Raw genomic sequence first — 17672 nt, 5'->3', positions numbered from 1 at the left:
ACAAAAATGAGTTTATGTGGCAGAAGCAAACAATAGGTTAGTTTAGTAGACCAGAATTTTGAAGTTCTTCGATGTTCTGGAAGGTAGTTTTGTAGCACCCATTTGAACTGGGTTCAGTAAATAGGATTGAGGCAGGCAGGCGGCGGGCTAACCGGCTCAGGGGAGAACATTTGCAATGCTAATTGCCAGAGTGCATGCTGGTTGCTGGCTGTTTTTTGGCCAGATCCTTCTGTCACTGTTGGTGATGAAGGCAACAGGGACAGGACCCACATTTACACTGGTGATGTTCAGGGAGTCATTGACCAGATTAAGGTACACTTTTTTACAGGAACATGAGCCAGGCAAGGGAGAGACAGAGAGGCACACTGGGACATTTACAAATTGTGATGTATGTTTTCAATTCAGAGTATACATTTTCAGATTTATAACAACTTAAAACGTTTATCTGGATAGGCTATCTGCTCATGTCTGTAAGGGCAAGCCCTCAGGAAGAGCATCTGCTGTCCGCCCTGCTGTTCACATCCACTTTAAACTATCAGTGCTTTGAGAGGGACACTGTCGAGTCGCATTATGGGAAGTGTGGGATCCAGTGTTACAGAGTTTGACCCATGATGGGGATTGTGAGAATATCTCAGCCTGTGCTGCACCTATTTTGTTCACTCGTTATGCATCTGACTGTAAGGGTCGCTGGAACCGACAGAACTGAACCCAAACGCACGACACAGAGACAGGCAGAATATAATATAGTTCAGTTTACTCAGTAATCCAGGCAGGGTCAAAGATCGGTAAATCAGTCCAAAAGGCAAACAAATCCAGTAAGGAGCAGGCAGAAGAATGAACCAGGATCTGAAATGATAAGAGAATTACTGACAAGGTGAAAACAAACTAATAGTGGGTGGAACGCTTGACACTGACCCTCAGAATTCCCCCAACTTCATGGAAGTGCAATACTAAAACCCTAGAGCCCTTTAATGGGACATTGAGTACAGCAGTCATGGTTTTTTTTAAATGAATATTAATCTATCTACAGTCACTCCCCACAAGATTCTTTCTATGCTAAACATAATTTAGTGTGAGGTGATTCCTGCATAGATTATGTAGTTCTGCTAATGAACATAAGGGGGGCTGTGTCACCTGTGAGAGAATAATATATAAGATATTGCAACACTTTACAAAGTAAGGAATTTATAAAAATTATCTGTTTGTTTCAAAAGTATGGAGGTCATGTATGATGATGTGAATAATCATCTGGATGATCTTCCATGAACACACAAATGCTAAACACATTGGTTTGGAGGGTCTCTTCAACCCTTCTTCTAGCCTCATAACATAAACATACTGAAAGATCAAAAACATGTTCCTACAAATGCACTACAATTTGTGGAGGTCTTTAATTAAACAAAGACGGAGGCTTTAAGACGAGGTAGTTTCAGTGAGGAAATGAAAGAATGGGATAAGCGGTGAATGGATGGTTTTGGAACAGAACCTGACTTTTAAACTTAATTTAGTTAGGAGAGAGAATGTGCACATACCTAAAAACAAACAGACACAAATAATTGACTCTATTTAAAAGCAATGTGACAAACTTCAAAACATATTCATATTATTTATTAAATTACTATGTTCATTTTCAATATTCAAGAACTGAAATAAACTTGAAATAATCTTAAACAATAAATCCACAGTTTGTCCCAACAATAGGAAACATATTTAAAATACAATGAATTAGTGCAAGTATGAATAAAGGCGAAACTTTCTCCTTTTTGATCACAACATAATTTCTGTCAAATGGATTTTGTATTTATACTATGTTATTTATCCTGTACACACGACATCTATTACAGTCTGTGCGTCCTGGGAGAGGGATCCCTCCTCAGTTGCTCTCCCTGATATTTAGAACTTGTTCCCCCTTTAATTGTGGGGTAACTTTTAGGAAGTTTTTCCTTGTGCGATGCAAGGGTCTAAAGACAGAGGGTGTCGTATCCTGTACAGTCTGTAAAGCCCACTGAGACAAATGTGTAATTTGTGATATTGGGCTGTATAAATCAATTTGATTTGAATAATCACTAATATATATATTTTTGTATCAACAAATACAATTATATTTTATGCTAAAACTATTATTTGTTTTGTTATTTCGCCATAAACTTCGCGGGTTGTGATGATAGCATAGGATTAAAGTCCAATTTCATAAATGCTCCTTGCCTGCCATGGCCTCGGCAGGAAACGTGCTCCAACCATATATTATAGGCTCCATCACGTGCCCTCACGGCGTAAAGACGCGCGCACTTGAAGAAGCCAACCATCCAATACCATGCTGGACAAGAGCTGGAGGGAAGAAACCATTCGTGGAAAACCAACGGGGAGTGCGAGAGAATGTTACGGCTGGAAATGATGGTACAAATCATGGGTGGATAAAGATAATAATAACTTGTGCGCACAAGATAAAATATCACCTTATGGGAATTCATAGGGTCTGTAAAACAATGCATAAGATCAATGACATCGCACAGTGTGTGGCCCAAAAAGGAACGCAATTCGACACTACAGGTTTTATTTTGAAAGTCTTGACCGGAAAGTCTGTTCTTGTAGCGCTCTTTACTCCACTCCGTCACATCCTCTCTTCTTCCTTTAACCTCCACAGCTGAGCAGCTCTCTCTTCACCGTTCATCGCATGGATACTGCAGTTGTTGACAACATGTGGATATTTTTATATTTAATGTTTGAATCGTGAAGGATTCGCAGGGACGTATGGATACAGTTGGTGGTGATAACTGGCGGAGACGCACGAGGAGCGCGCGAGCCTGCTGCAAACAACAAACCAGAGCAAGAGCTGACGAGTCCAATGTGCTGCGGTGTCTGAGCGTTGGAAACACGGAAGACGGCCATGACATGGAGGAGGACATCGGCCTCTTCAAGCAGGACAGTTTGGAGCGCAGGGTCATGGCGCCCCGCTACAGCCTGCTGCGGGAGGTGGGAAGGGGCACATACGGCGTGGTGTTCGAAGCGGTGGCCCGGAGGTCCGGAGCGAAAGTTGCTGTGAAGAAACTGCGATGCGACGCGCCGGAAAACGTGGAGCTCGCTTTGCAGGAGTTCTGGGCGCTCGCAAGTCTGGAGAAACGGCATGAAAATGTGGTGCAGCTGGAAGAGTGTGTGCTGCAGAGGAACGGCATGGCTCAGAAAATGAGTCATGGGAATAAACGGTCTAAACAGTACCTGCGTCTGGTGGAGACTTCTCTGAAAGGTTAGCCTCTTTAGCTCTCCAAAGCTAACGTTAGCTGTGTGAGCTGGGTTAAGAAAGTGCTGCTTTTTGTTTTGGATTAATGCCGAATTAAAAAGAGACATTTAATACGTCCAATACGAGCGTCAGTTGTTATGTTGTAGGGGTTTGAGTTCAAATGGCAAGCTATGTGTATAGTTCTGACTTGTTCGAGCAGGTAGTATTGTTTTTGTCGCCATGACAGAGTCGCTGGGGGTTGGGTAGATTTTGTGAAGGCTCAGTCACTAAAATGGAGTCTGCTGTTTTTTATAGAGGTGTTTTACACTTTCCTCTGAGGATCGTTGCACGTTCACCAAACCCACTAAATCAACGTCATCAAGTTTTCTTTTTTAAAGCCAGTCCTCATGTGCCGTGTGCTGGTTCCCCTGCGCAGGTGATGTGGTTTCTGTCAAATCACATTTCGGTAATATTGTGAAAGACTGATTTATCTCAACCATCACTCCAAACCTATAATGAGCGTGCAGCTGTGTGCAGTTAGACATCCTATTTAATAGCAGAAGCACTTGATCTGTTCACACTGAAATACACCTAATCAATTACCTGCATGGTGTTCGCATCACAAGTAGACAATATATGGATACACCTCAGTTTTTTTGGCTTGCAGTACAGTGGGTCATTAATGATTAATTTTAAAATCTAACAGCACATTGTTCTTGCTGCACATCTAACACGCATGTTAGAGCTGTTGAGATTCAGATAAATATCACCCACACATAACGTTTCATGAAACATCTACGGTCCGATAGTTGGTGCACAATGCCCATTCGCTGGTGGCTCAATGTATTTTCTAAGTGGAGGTAATTGATTGTTCTAGACCAGTGTTTCTCAAACTTGTTTCTGAAAGATACGTAAAATGCAAACTGTGAGGGCGCCTTCGTCATGTGTATTCATCACGTTTTCTCTCAAAAGACCCTGAAGGTTTCCCAATGTAATCTTTGTGTTTACTCTCAAAATATCGCTTGAGCTCGGCGGGTTTCATAGCCTCGTACGTCGACGACTCGTAGCACAAAACACAGTGTGGATTGGATCCTCTTCATCTCCAGTCCAGATTTGATGTTGATATTTTCTCTGCACTTTAGCGCTGGACTTTCTGCGTTCAAGCCGAGTTTCACAGCTTTCAGCCGAGTGGTGGTTGGACGGCGAACTGCTCTCCTGGGACTCAGTAACGCACACAATATCACTTGTAGCTGCTGAATCACCTGCATCAGGACGATGCACCTTCACTGTCGCGTCAGATTTTTTATTTAATGTTCTTTTAACTGACCCCGTCTACAGCCATCGATCCATCTTGTTAGTTGACCGCGACTCAAATGGACCGCGCAGATAATTTATGACATAGTAAAACGAACCTACGTAGCTACTCTACATCTATGCTACACTCTAGTCTATACTAGTCATGTTTAAACAGTTTGAGAAACACTTTAAACTTATAATATATTAATTTCAAATTTGACATTTTACCAATATACTCACAGACCACTAGAGGTTGCTCACGGACCACTGGTGGTCCGTGAGCAACCTCTAGTGGACCACTCTTTGAGAAAGACTGTTCTAGAGGAACAGATGTTTTGTCTTTGCACATGTAGCTATTTGAAGTAGAGTGCGTTGTTGCCTCACTGTGTGACTGACTGATGTACATCTGTTGCAGGTGAGAGAGTGCTCGGTCCTCCAGAGGAGCCTTGCTATCTCTGGTTCGTCATGGAGTTCTGTGAAGGCGGCGACCTCAACCAGTTCATCCTTTCTCGGCGGCCCGACCCGCAAACCAACAACAGCTTTATGCTTCAGCTGACCAGCGCCGTTGCTTTCTTGCATGAAAACAACATTGTCCACCGAGACCTCAAACCTGACAACATACTCATCTCAGAGAAGACGGGGACTCCAGTTCTCAAGGTGGCCGACTTTGGCCTGAGTAAAGTCTGCGCTGGTATAGGAAGCACAAACGTGGGCGAAGACAAGAACAAAAACATTAACGTAAACAAGTTCTGGTTGTCATCGGCCTGCGGCTCGGACTTCTATATGGCTCCAGAGGTGTGGGAGGGCCACTACACAGCCAAGGCTGACATATTTGCCCTAGGCATCATCATCTGGGCCATGTTGGAGAGAATTACTTTTATTGATGCTGAGTCTAAGCGGGAGCTGCTGGGTACATATGTGAGACAAGGAGTGGACATTGTGCCGGTAGGTGAGGCACTGCTAGAGAATCCAAAGATGGTACTAAACATCCCACAGAAACGCAGGTCATGCATGTCCGATGGAGTGAGTAAGCTGCTGCAGGACATGCTCGCCGTCAACCCTCAGGACCGGCCCGATGCTTTCGAGCTTCAGGCCAGAATGGACCAGGTTACCTAGATGTGCTGCATGACCATCAATCAGATTGTTTTACAGGTATGCCTTTTTATCTTCATATAATCACCCCATGACTTCTTTGCTCTTTTTCTGTGCTGTTTGTTCTGCTCTCTGCTTGTTGATGAATTTCTCCAACATAATGTGAACATTCTATTTGTATATGGTTCACAATGACTAAAGTTCTGAAAGACTTTCCCCTGCACATTATTCTGTAGTTTGTTATGTTCTCATTCAATAGCAAATATACGTGGAGACAATTTTGTTTAACAATCTGAAACGGGTGCATTTTTGTACTATATTGTAATGTGAGGCACGCATCCTATACTGAATGGATTACTTACCTGTAAATCTTTACCAAACCCTCTGTTGATGACTTGACTGATTGTTCTGATCACCTGTGGCACTGAAGAGCTCCAGGTGCCACTGTCCAGTGAAATCTCAGCTTGGGTTAAACCTGTGTCTGTTTTTGACCTGAATTAGGGATGTCACAAGGATCGATACTTCAGTACCAAGTTGATGCCAAGATTCTGAAAACGTCTATAGTACCGCAGGTACCATTGAACACCTTTGGGATTAACTAGAACAGAGATTGCAAGCCAGGCTCACTAATGCTCTTCTGGATGAACGGGCAAACATTCCCACAGACGCGCTCCAAAATGTTGTAGAAAGCCTTCCCAGAAGAGTGGAAGCTGTTATAGCTGCAAAGGGGGACCAACTTCATATTAATGCCTATGAATTTGCAATGGGATGTCATAAAAGCTCCTGAAGGTATTTTGTGTTGGTGGCCCAATACCTTTGTCCATATAGTGTATGAACCTTTGTCCTCAGGTCTGTTTGGCCTTTACTTTGATGGCTGTCAGTCAGTTGCAGAAAATTACATTTGCAGACTGAGGTGTTGAGACATGTTCCATGGAATTTATTTATGTGTACAAGTGAGTGGTAAAGAGTGAGGGTGGGGTTGCTCTTACTGTCTTGCACAGAACCCGTTTTGTAACTTCAGTGACTGCCCTCAGTGTATGTGTTCTTGTACAGTCTTATGCAATCTAAGACCCAGCTGCCCCCTGGCCCGGGGGCCACACTTCCAGTAGCACACAGATGTCTGTGTTTTTAAGAGGTTGGGTGAGCATGTACTGGCTTGCCCCTGTTGTTCTGTACATAGATAGTTCATGTTAGTGCATATGATGGTGAGCTGTTTGTCCCTCAACTGAGTTACCAGAATTACTTTTTTTGTGTGTGTGTGAAAGACATTGTATCCTAGCTTTTGGAGGGGTAAGAGTGCATAATATGTGAGCATGGAGGGGGTAGGAGCTGCTCTGCTTACTGCCTGTCTGTCAGCTCACTGTCCCTATCGCCAGTTGAAATGACATTGCCGGCTGTAAACGTATCAGTTACTGTTTATCGTTAATTCCATGAGTAACGTGCCATAATGTGTGTTCTTGTTTGTTTAGAGTAAAACACTTGATCAGGCCAACAAAGGGGTGTTGTGTATCGGCCCTCTCAGACAACAAATGATAGTCATTTGTAATTGTAGTTACTTACAAATACAGAAGAACACCTGAGTAGATTTGATTATAATCCAAGAGGATCAAGCAAGCTCTGAAATGGCTACAGGCCAGCCCTTCACTGAAATGGAAAAATAAATAGAGCCCATGCAGCAGCATTATTTCTCCACCTGGAACGCACCATGTTCATTAACAAGTCAGCCAGCTCTGATCAGCTAATTTACAAATTGAGATTCAATCTGAAATCCAGAATAAGAATAATTCACACCAAATGCAAAGGCCAGTTTTCCGATGTCATTATAATATTGGACCACATGTAAGAGTGTGCAGGGTCTTTGTTCATGGACTGTGCTGTTAAAGAACACACATGATGCATTGTACTGCATAGCCAAAATGTAACTTCTATGAGGTTGTTTTTCCTAGTACAAAATCTACAAATATAATGTTTTTATGAAATTGATGGCTAGAAATTCTGAGAAATACTGCCTCTTGGTTTTATTTTAGAGCTACTGTTTTGGATCGTTGATCAACTGTAAACAATTGTACAAGATGAAGATACACCGATGTCTATCAATGAGCCGTGTGAAACAAAGCCGACCCTAATACCACTGTACAGTTGAGGTGGACTGAGTATTTCTGTAGTTCAAACGACTCTAACCAAGTGATTTAGTCTAGTGTCACGTCAATTTCAGGAGTATTTTTTAATGTATTTGATATACAGAGCAAGAACCCAATCGCCCTGTTATCAGCAACAGCCTGTGACTCTGACTCTATCAGTAAAATTATTATGCTAAAGAAATTGACATGTCAGTACTGGCCATTGGATCTTGTCTCTATGGGCTGCAGGATAAAACTCTAGCCCTGCTGAACTTCTTAAGTCAGTTATGTAACAGAGTGCGTGAGGAAAATCTATGACGTTATAGCTGGGCCCAAACTGTATCTGTGAGTGACAAGCCAAGCGGCTGCACATCTCGTAACAGAGCAGTCCCCTCACATGGTGCTGCAGGACCGAAGGAACAAAGGACTGTTTGTGCTGCAGGATACACCAGAGCCTCTGGCTCTCACTGCCGCACAATGACTGAGAATCCTCAACACCGTGGTTACAGACTGACATGCTGTCAGACATACCAACTGTGTTGATGTAAGGTGGAGTGCAGGACCTGTAACTGATTTTTATTGAGAGAGAGCAAGAGAGAGAGAGAGATACTGCAGTGACTCAGCAAATCTCTGTGCTTCTGTAACCTTCACGCCCTCACTGCTGCACAATAGGACTGATCATGTGAATGCTGTTGGATGAAATCCTCAGGGGATTTTCAGTGTGTTTTATAACAGCTGACGACAGCAAATAAATACCTATCAAGTTGGCAGCATAGTATTTGAGCACAAAGTGTAAGCACAGTTGTTCCAAGTTCTCTTCATGATGCATATTCCTGGGAACCCATCTTATCAAGGTCACTGTGTGAAGTTACTGATGTGATCACCATTGGGCTATTGTTTGTTCTGCAGCACAAAAAAAGAAACATGTTTTTGTATATCGTCACCTTCTTAAACTAATGGTCTAAGTCATATTTTGAGGAAAATTATATCATAAAATTAAATCATCTCTTCATAATGCTGGCCACCTCTGATAAGATGTCCTAGATCCTTACTGAAAAGACAATGCTGTTCCTATCCTGGTAGTATAATGGCAAGAGTGACTCAGGCAATAAAATAATGGCCTAAGTCACATTGTCTTGTGACTTTACAAGATGGCAGCTGCTTCAAGAAAAAAGAAAAATACCAGATAAATTAAGTTATTTCCATGGTTCAGGGCTCGTCTCGTGGTAAGAGATAATGTTTACTGTAATATAGGCTAGGCTGTAAATGTTGTGTAGTTATTTAGTGTTTTACTTTCACAAGTTATAGTTTAATTATGAAGCCTCCCAGTGGGTTACAGACACTAAACAGCTCCTGTAGCTCCATGAAGTACGAACGCATTTCCCTCAGGGACAATAAAGATTAATCTAAAGACTACTCTAATCTTTCAAAAGTAACAGTTACTTTACAATTACTGCATAATTATAAAAAAGTAATTGGCTACTAGGAAAAGTAACTTTTGTGTTTGTTGGCTTCAATTCCTAATATTCTGTCTCTTCAAACAATATTTAATTTGCATGTATTGTCTCCTTTTTTCCACATTACATTTCCATCTAAATAGGGAAGATTGAATAGTTTTGAATTGAATTTGGTCAAAGAATATTCATCAAAATAGCAATAATGAATTAATACAAGTGACCACATGGCAATTACAAAAATGCTTTTCAGAATGATCAGACATTTGTGACCGTACACCTACTTTTTGGTAGGAGATGCATTAGACTATTCCGACACCGATCAGGCATCTTCAAATGAAAATGACACTGAGACCGTCATTAAAGTGGTGGAGCAGCATGTACCAGCTAAGACCCTGTTTCAGATGGCGCAGGCAATACCTTACACTCCCATTGAAGAAGAGAATGTTGCTGAAGATGCCAAGCAGATGCATCCCTACCATAAAGAAGACACAGATGATGATGATGATGATGTTATCATAGATCCAGACTATAAGCATCCTCTGATGAGTCCTCTGTCTCTGAAAATGAAGACAGCCTGCCAGCAACTCCAGAACAGCATGGTCCTCATCTAGAGGATAAGGATGTTGATGAAAACAATACGGTCAAAAGGAAACAACATAAATACCTCAGCCCAGAAACATCAATCCATGGAGAAACGTCTCAAAGGAATGGCATACAAGGCCAAAGGTGGCAACGAAATAGCTGCGAAGGCTATGGGTCCTCCTTGCAATTCGAAGTTATGTGAACGAGTCACAAATCAAATTTATTTATAAAGCCCAATATCACAAATTATACATTTTTTCTCAGTGTGTTTTACAGTCTGTACAGGTTACGACACCCTCTGTCCTTAGACCCTCGCATCGCACAAGGAAAAACTTCCTAAAAGAAACCCCATAATTAAAGGGGGAAAATGGACGTGCAATAGATGTCGTGTGTACAGGATAAACAACATAGTACAAATACAACATTTGACAGAAAATGATGTGTTGAAAAAGAGAAAGTATGGATTAATCCAGGAAAATGTCAAAAAGGCTTCCCGGTGTCCAGCAGGACCAGGGCAGCAGGCGCAGCCATGATTCCTGATCCTGATGTAAACTTTATCAGTGGCAACCTGCCCCATGAGAGACAGAAACTCCGGGGATGATACCCCGGATGATGAGTTAGTAACATACATTTACATAAATGCATACAGATAGAGAGGGAGAAGAAGGAGGGGAGGAGAGAGGAAGAAGAAGGGAGGGGAGCACGGAGGTGTCCCCCGGCAGTCTAAGCCTATAGCAGCATAACTAGGGGCTGATCCAGGGCAAACCTTAGCCAGCCCTAACTATAAGCTTTATCAAAAAGGAAAGTCTTTAGCCTGCTCTTAAATGTGGAGAGTGTGTCTGCTTCCCGAACACAAACTGGAAGCTGGTTCCACTGGAGAGGAGCTTGATAGCTGAAGGCTCTGGCTCCCATTGTACTCTTAGAGACTCTAGGAACCACAAGTAACCCTGCAGTCTGGGAGCGTAATGCTCTAGTTGGTTTATAAGGTACTATGAGATCTTTAAGATATGCTGGAGCCTGACCATTAATTGCTTTGTAAGTCAGGAGAAGGATTTTGAATTATATTCTGTATTTTACCGGGAGCCAGTGCAGAGCAGCTAATACAGGAGTAATATGATCCCGTTTCCTTGTTCTTGTCAATACACGTACCGCTGCATTTTGGATCAACTGAAGAGTCTTAAGCGACTTTTTGGGACAACCTGATAACAATGAGTTGCAGTAATCCAGCCTTGAAGTAACAAATGCATGGACTAGTTTTTCTGCATCATTTTGAGACAGGATGTGTTTTATTTTTGCAATGTTACGTAGATGAAAGAAGGCAGTCCTTGAGATTTGTTTTATGTGGGAGTTAAACGACAGATCTTGATCAAAGATGACGCCAAGATTCCTTACAGTGGTGCTGGAGGCCAAATTAATGCCATCCAGAGCTTCTATGTCATTAGAAAATGCGTTTAGGGCCAAGTATAATAACTTCAGTTTTGTCTGTGTTTAACATCAAGAAGTTGCTAGACATCCAAGTTTTTATGTCCTTAAGGCATGCTCGAAGTTTAGCCAATTGATTGGTTTCATCTGGTTTAATTGATAGATATAATTGGGTATCATCCGCATAACAATGAAAGTGTATAGAGTGGTTCCTTATAATATTGCCCAAAGGAAGCATATATAAGGTGAATAGAATCGGTCCAAGTACAGAACCCTGCAGAACTCCAAGACTGACTTTGGCTGTCATGGAGGATTTATCGTTAACACATACAAATTGAGATCGCTCAGATAAATAGGACTTGAACCAGCTTAATGCGGTTCCTTTTATGCCAACACAATGTTCCAGTCTCTGTAGTAGAATGTCATGATCAACAGTGTCGAAAGCAGCACTGAGGTCTAACAAGACAAGAACAGAGACAAGTCCTTTGTCTGATGCCAATAGAAGGTCATTGGTAACTTTCACCAGTGCCGTCTCTGTGCTATGATGAACTCTAAATCCAGATTGAAAAACCTCAAATAAACTATTATTATGTCAAAAAATCACATAACTGTTTTGCGACTGCTTTCTCAAGGATCTTAGCGAGAAAGGGAAGGTTAGATATCGGCCTATAGTTGGCTAAAACCTCTGGATCAAGACTAGGCTTTTTAAAGAAGTGGTTTTATTACAGCTACTTTAAAGGATTGTGGTACGTAGCCAGATAATAGAGACAGGTTGATCATATTTAATAACGAGGTGTTAATTAAGGGTAAAACTTCTTTAAACAGTTTAGTTGGAATCGGGTCTAAAAGACAGGTTGATGCTTAGACGATGAGATTGTTGAAGTTAGTTGGTTAAGGTTGATTGGAGTAAAACAGTCTAGATATATTTCATGAGTTACTAATGTTTTTAAAATTCCGGAGGTTGAAGTTAAGTCATTACCAATTGAGGGCAGGAGGAGATTAATTTTGTCTCTAATAATTATAATTTTATCGTTAAAGAAGCTCATGAAGTCGTCACTACTGAGAGATATAGGAATAGAAGGCTCTGTAGAGCTGTGGCTCTCTGTCAGCCTGGCTACAGTGCTGAGTTGTTCTTATTTTCTTCTATTAAGGAAGAGTAATAAGCTGCTCTGACATTACGGAGAGCCTTCTTATACGTTTTAACATGATCTAACCAGACTAAATGAGATTCTTCCAATTTAGTGGAACGCCATTTACGTTCAAGATTTCTCAACTTTTGTTTTAGTTTGTGGATTTGTAAATTAAGCCATGGAGCTTTCTTTTTCTGTTTTATGATGGTTATGTTTTCTGATGACTCAAGACTGTCAATCCATTACAGAAGAGCAGAGGCAGTGGATATTTCAGAAAGTGTGGTCAATGGACACCTGGGAAGAACATCGGTTATACGTCACCACTTTGATCACAAAGGTTGCCATAAAGCAAAAGAAAGTTGCTGAGGGATCCAGGCGAAATTCATAATTTTTCAACAAACTTCAGGATGGGACAATCCTTAAAGTGTGCAAGGCACTTTTTTCTTCTACACTTGGTCTCCCTAAAAGAACTATCACACACTGGCTGAACAAAGACACCATCGACAACGACGAACAAGCGGCAGACCCGCCATCTGCATCTGGACCTAAGAGTGGCAAAAATGCAAAGCTGGAAACTCCCGTCACGGATTTCCTTAAGGACTGGTTGAAGGATCTGACCACTGTTGATTTGCACTACTGCAGAAGCACAGCGACCTACAAAGACAAGAAGTTCCTTCATCCAGGCACTACATTGGGAATATCAACAGGCAGCTGCAACTGCTGGAGTGAGGGCCATAGGGATACAACATTTCACACATGTGTTCCATGAAGGAATGTATTCTGTATTCATTCCACGAAAAGATCAGTGGGATGTTTGTGTTTCATTCAAGCATGGGAATATCAGTAAGGCCGACTATGATGCACATGTGAACCAGAAAGATGCGAGGCAAGAGAGATCCTATGACGAGGATTCTGCAAAAAATAAGAAGTCAGTTGGACAATGGACTTGCAAGCCGTGCTGCTGTGTCCAAAACCCAAGCCAGCTGTCTGTATTACAAAACGAAACTGCAGGTCCATAACTTTAACCTCTTCGACTTGAAATCAAAGGAAGGGTACTGCTATATTTGGGAAGAGTTGGAGGGCGAACTTAGTAGCGAGGTATTCACACACCTTCAATATCGCCATTCATAAAGGGCCATCCAGAGTCTCTGTGTGCTCCGCTTACATTTTAAACTGTTTGTGGCGGACCCTTCCCCCATGGTCTGTCACAGTAGTGGGAATAAAAAAAGTGCACTGTTTTGCCTAAATCACTTACTCCAGAATTACTTCTGGATTAAGTGATTTAGGTCTAAATCAGGTTTAAAATTGCCTAAATCACAACGGCATGTTTATTTGAGCAAGTTTTCAAGCCTTGTATTTACTCCTTCCTGTCCTTTTGGAATGCGTCTGGGTTGACGCGCTCAAACATCGCACAGAGTTCACCGGTTTTTTGTTTTGTCACTTATTTTCCTTTCTCATTCACACCATCTTGTTATGTTTTTCTTCTTTTTACAAATAAATGAGTCGTTCTTACCAGATGAAATTACCATTAAACAAAAAAACACTTAAATCTACTGTTACTCAGCGCAGCGGTCAAAAATCCGTGTGACTTCAAACCAAAAAGAAGCCGTCTTAATGTCAACTCCCTGTTATATACCAGCTGATACCATCACTGCCTCAACCACCTGATTGTCAAAAGGGAGTGGCGTACACTACACGTGCCGACAACAAATAATCAACATAATATTTTGTCTATTTCCATTTTCAATACTTTTTTTACACATATCATTTTGGCTCCAACAAAGTTCTTAAATTGGTAAGTAATTTAATCCTCATGTTAATTGACAGTGTTTTTTATATGTCAATAGTCACATATTGTCATAACCTTTTTGTGTGAAATTATTAATAAATATTATATATTTGGTTCAGTTTCTTTCTTTTTTTTTTTACACTTAAATGTGACATGGGCCATTAGTTTAAGAAGGGGACAATATGAAATGGGGCTGGTGGATGAAGAGAAAATCAAATATCAGGATATTTTTTTATCAAATACCACTAGCGATATTGTGGGGTTGACTATTGGTGCTTTACACAATAAGATTTTGACAAATAATCATCGGTTGTGTGGATATAATGACTAGGAGCTAGAACAATCTGGAAAGCCTTTAAAACCAGGAAAAGACACTGATGCCATTTTACAATATCCAAAATCTAAGATAATATCTAGTCGATATTGATATATTGCCCAGCCCTACTGTTAAACTCTTAAAGTTCTTTGAAGGATTGTATCTTGGGAAATATCATTGGAAGTCCTAGCTAGCTTTGCATTGCTAAACCTGGCATTTCTTTTCTATATTCGCTGATTTGTTTTGTCTGAAAATAGGGAAGAAATGCACATTTAAAATTTCCTTATGTCAAAAGTGATGTCTGTTATGTTCTTCATGGAATCTCAACCCCTTTTTTTTATGTTAATTTTTATTTTATTTGATTAATATATTGCTGATTTTGTCAACATGACCAAAAGCGATTCAGTTGAGAGGCAGCATCCATTTGTGTCAATATGTCTGGTAGATGTCTTCGTGTGTCCCTCTGAACCACACGCTGCCCAGCACAACCAGCCTGCTTCTTATTGACTCAAACGGCTAACAGACTACAGACACAAAGTTTACATGCACACAGAAAACAAGTTACTCAGATAAATAATGTTTCAAAGATAATCAGACATGCTGTTGATCCACTTTGTTGTTTTCTTCTGTTCCTCTGCAGACTTGTGTCTCTACCGGAGCTGCTATCAGTGAGGGTCTCATCTGAAGACTGTGCAAAAGACTCCTGACGTTTGGATGCTGAAATGGAATTTTTGTTTTCTTTTAACTTGTTTACAGTGAGGTCATCTGCCCATTCTTTCCTGAATATTATAATGAAACAGCGAACATTACATCTGCTGCTTATTGGGAAGCTTGATTAAACTGACGTAGTAGGTTTCATTAAAGGACAGGGTCTGGAGAAATGCCCATTTATTAAAAAAAAACTAAACTCCATTGACAAAAAATTACTTTATTTAAAATTAAGCTAAAATGCAGCATTAGTTTATGTATGTGTTCACAGCATTGATCGTCTCCATTTGTCAAACATTTTGATCATATTTAATGAAAACACTGACATCAGATGCACACTGCGACCTCTCACTTCCTGTGGTGGTTTCTGTTATTTTGTCTAAAACTTCAGTGAAGTCTGGTCTCATGTCAGATATTTAAATTAGCTGACGGTTAGGATTGTATTGCACATGCTTACCTGTCTTGTGGTGTATTTCCTCATTATATCTAGTAAACAACATCATTGCTCAGTGAGGGCTTTATGTACTGACTGACTGCATCAGCACCTATATGTGTGAGAGAGAGAAAATGGTCATGTCACCCATCCCCATCAGCCGCTGGACAATTCTATATATGTGTAGCCTCTCTCCACTTCTTTGACTAGAAACTTGGTGCAGTTATTTGTGATGTACCTGACTTCATGGTCAATGTGCTCCTTTTGATTTCCTCTGTAATCTCACTGTTTATACCTATGGTGCCTTGAATTTGCTAGTCAGGTCAAATTTGGCTCACAGCTGATCAGCTGTTATAATATTGTTTTGATTTGGCAGTCCAAATGCATTATTAATGGTATATGGTCTCAATAATTTTATTTCTTCAGTATGTTGGGTGTAATTATGGATAAGGGATGATAAATGTAATCCCCCCCCCCCCCCCCCCCCACACCAACAAAAATATGATCCAATTCCCTTGTGATTATTTGGAAGAACACATTTAGTGTTTTTGACAGTTTTTCTGTAGGCCATTTATTTGAATGAAATCACGATTTAAAAGGGAACTGAAGATTGAATTTTTGAACAGGTGCCATTCATGTTAAAGGAGCAAAGTTATTTCATAATGTTTCGGGTGTGTTGCAGTTTCTAAACTGGTGAACAGGGTTTGATTTCTGTTGAGAATTAATCACACTTAATGGCCGTGTTGCTAAATTCAGTCACAGGCCTTTGTGAGGTTTAATTGTGCCTGTGATTGTAAGTGGAATGTGAAAAATAACGAGTTTAGAAGCATTTAGGAACATTTGTACAGCTACACAGCTGAATATTGTAACTCGGTTAAAATCTTTGCCCTGAAACCAAAGGTCTAAAGTAATTTTGTAAATTTAACTAGGACCCTCTTTTTAATTGTACTACCTCATTTTCTTCTCTGAGCCATAGTTGAATTTTTTCATTCCTCAGTCAGAGACGACCTGGCAGATTTCAAGGCAACAGCTTTTTATTTAATGTCATCACAGTGATTGTTTGGCTAGTGCAGTTTTCCTTGGATTGTGAATGTATCACATTGGTTTGTAATCTGTGACCCAGCTTTTTTGTTACTTTCTGTGTTTGCTGATACATTGTGAGAAATGGTTTTACATTCATAAAGATGTTTACACAACTTTAGCTCAACATAGTTCATAATGTACTTTGGTTGATTTCTTTAACTTCTGTGAAAAATGTACCTCAGCTCCCCACTTTTTTTTTTTCCATTAATGTATTCGTATGTGATTGTGCAGGGTAGAGATGATCATCTTGAACTGGAGATGAGCTAATGGTAGTGCTAATATTGAGATATCTGCCCCCACACTGTTCTTTATTCTGATTTCTGAGGAATTGCTTTTATTTTACTTTAATTTAAAGGAATGTACTTAAAGAGGTTTAAGCAAACCTTCAAAATATTCCACTCCAATGTAGCTGCATCTGCAGGGCTTCCTTTGGTGTTGGAATAATGTACCTGTAAATGTGTGCAGGAACACTAAACTCTAATGACTCGTAGGTCACTTGTGTTACATGCAACACTTTTCTATGCAACTCTGCCTCCCTGATACACTGTGGAACAATCCAGCTGATTGTGTTTTAGTCCTCTGCTTCTCATCCTGACAGAAACTCTACTAAACAACTGGACCTTGTTATGTTCAGATGACTTGACCCTTCATTTCAACAAAGTCACAGTCCTGGTTGTACAAGATACTAAAGCAGTTAGCTTGAATGAAAACATTTTTTGTTTTATTGCTGACTTTGTACATATCGGAGATCGGTTTCAATAAAGGTTGGTAATACCTCAAATCTGTGTAAATTATTACATTTTTTATGACAATAGGAGATGTGGGAAGGTGTCGGAGGAGAGAAATCCTAGTCTGGGCCAGAATAAGAGTCAGGACCTCCTCACCAACACCTTAACTTCCGTACAGTTGAGTAGCTGTTGTAGTCGAAAGGTTCGAAAGAATTCACTGGAGACGATCAGAGTCCGATCAATAGAGTTTATTCTTCAAATTCTTATTCTTATTCTCTGCCTCTTTTAGTGATAATGGT

The 17672-nt window shown here is 40.6% G+C and overlaps 1 protein-coding gene across 3 annotated transcripts; it reads left to right on the top strand.

The window, feature by feature from the left end:
- Window positions 1-2605: 2605 nt before the first annotated feature.
- Window positions 2606-17426, top strand: LOC115005625 (serine/threonine-protein kinase 35-like). Of its 3 annotated transcripts, none has more exons than XM_029427526.1 (3): window positions 2606-3244; window positions 4929-5665; window positions 12565-14218. In XM_029427526.1, exons 1-2 carry the CDS (start codon window positions 2752-2754, stop codon window positions 5627-5629), a joined length of 1194 nt encoding a protein of 397 aa, XP_029283386.1. In that variant the 5' UTR covers window positions 2606-2751; the 3' UTR covers window positions 5630-5665; window positions 12565-14218. The 3 variants fall into 3 exon arrangements, with proteins under 3 accessions (XP_029283386.1, XP_029283385.1, XP_029283384.1); XM_029427525.1 differs by lacking the exon at window positions 12565-14218 and adding an exon at window positions 6107-10011 and having other exon boundaries at window positions 2607-3244; XM_029427524.1 differs by lacking the exon at window positions 12565-14218 and adding an exon at window positions 15062-17426 and having other exon boundaries at window positions 2608-3244.
- Window positions 17427-17672: the final 246 nt, after the last annotated feature.

The sequence above is a fragment of the Cottoperca gobio genome, unplaced genomic scaffold (assembly GCF_900634415.1).
Source record: "Cottoperca gobio unplaced genomic scaffold, fCotGob3.1 fCotGob3_332arrow_ctg1, whole genome shotgun sequence".
In the NCBI taxonomy this organism is placed as follows: Eukaryota; Metazoa; Chordata; class Actinopteri; order Perciformes; family Bovichtidae; genus Cottoperca; species Cottoperca gobio.
The sequence above is the reverse complement of the archived record's forward strand: the minus strand, read 5'-3'. Positions and strand labels throughout refer to the sequence as shown.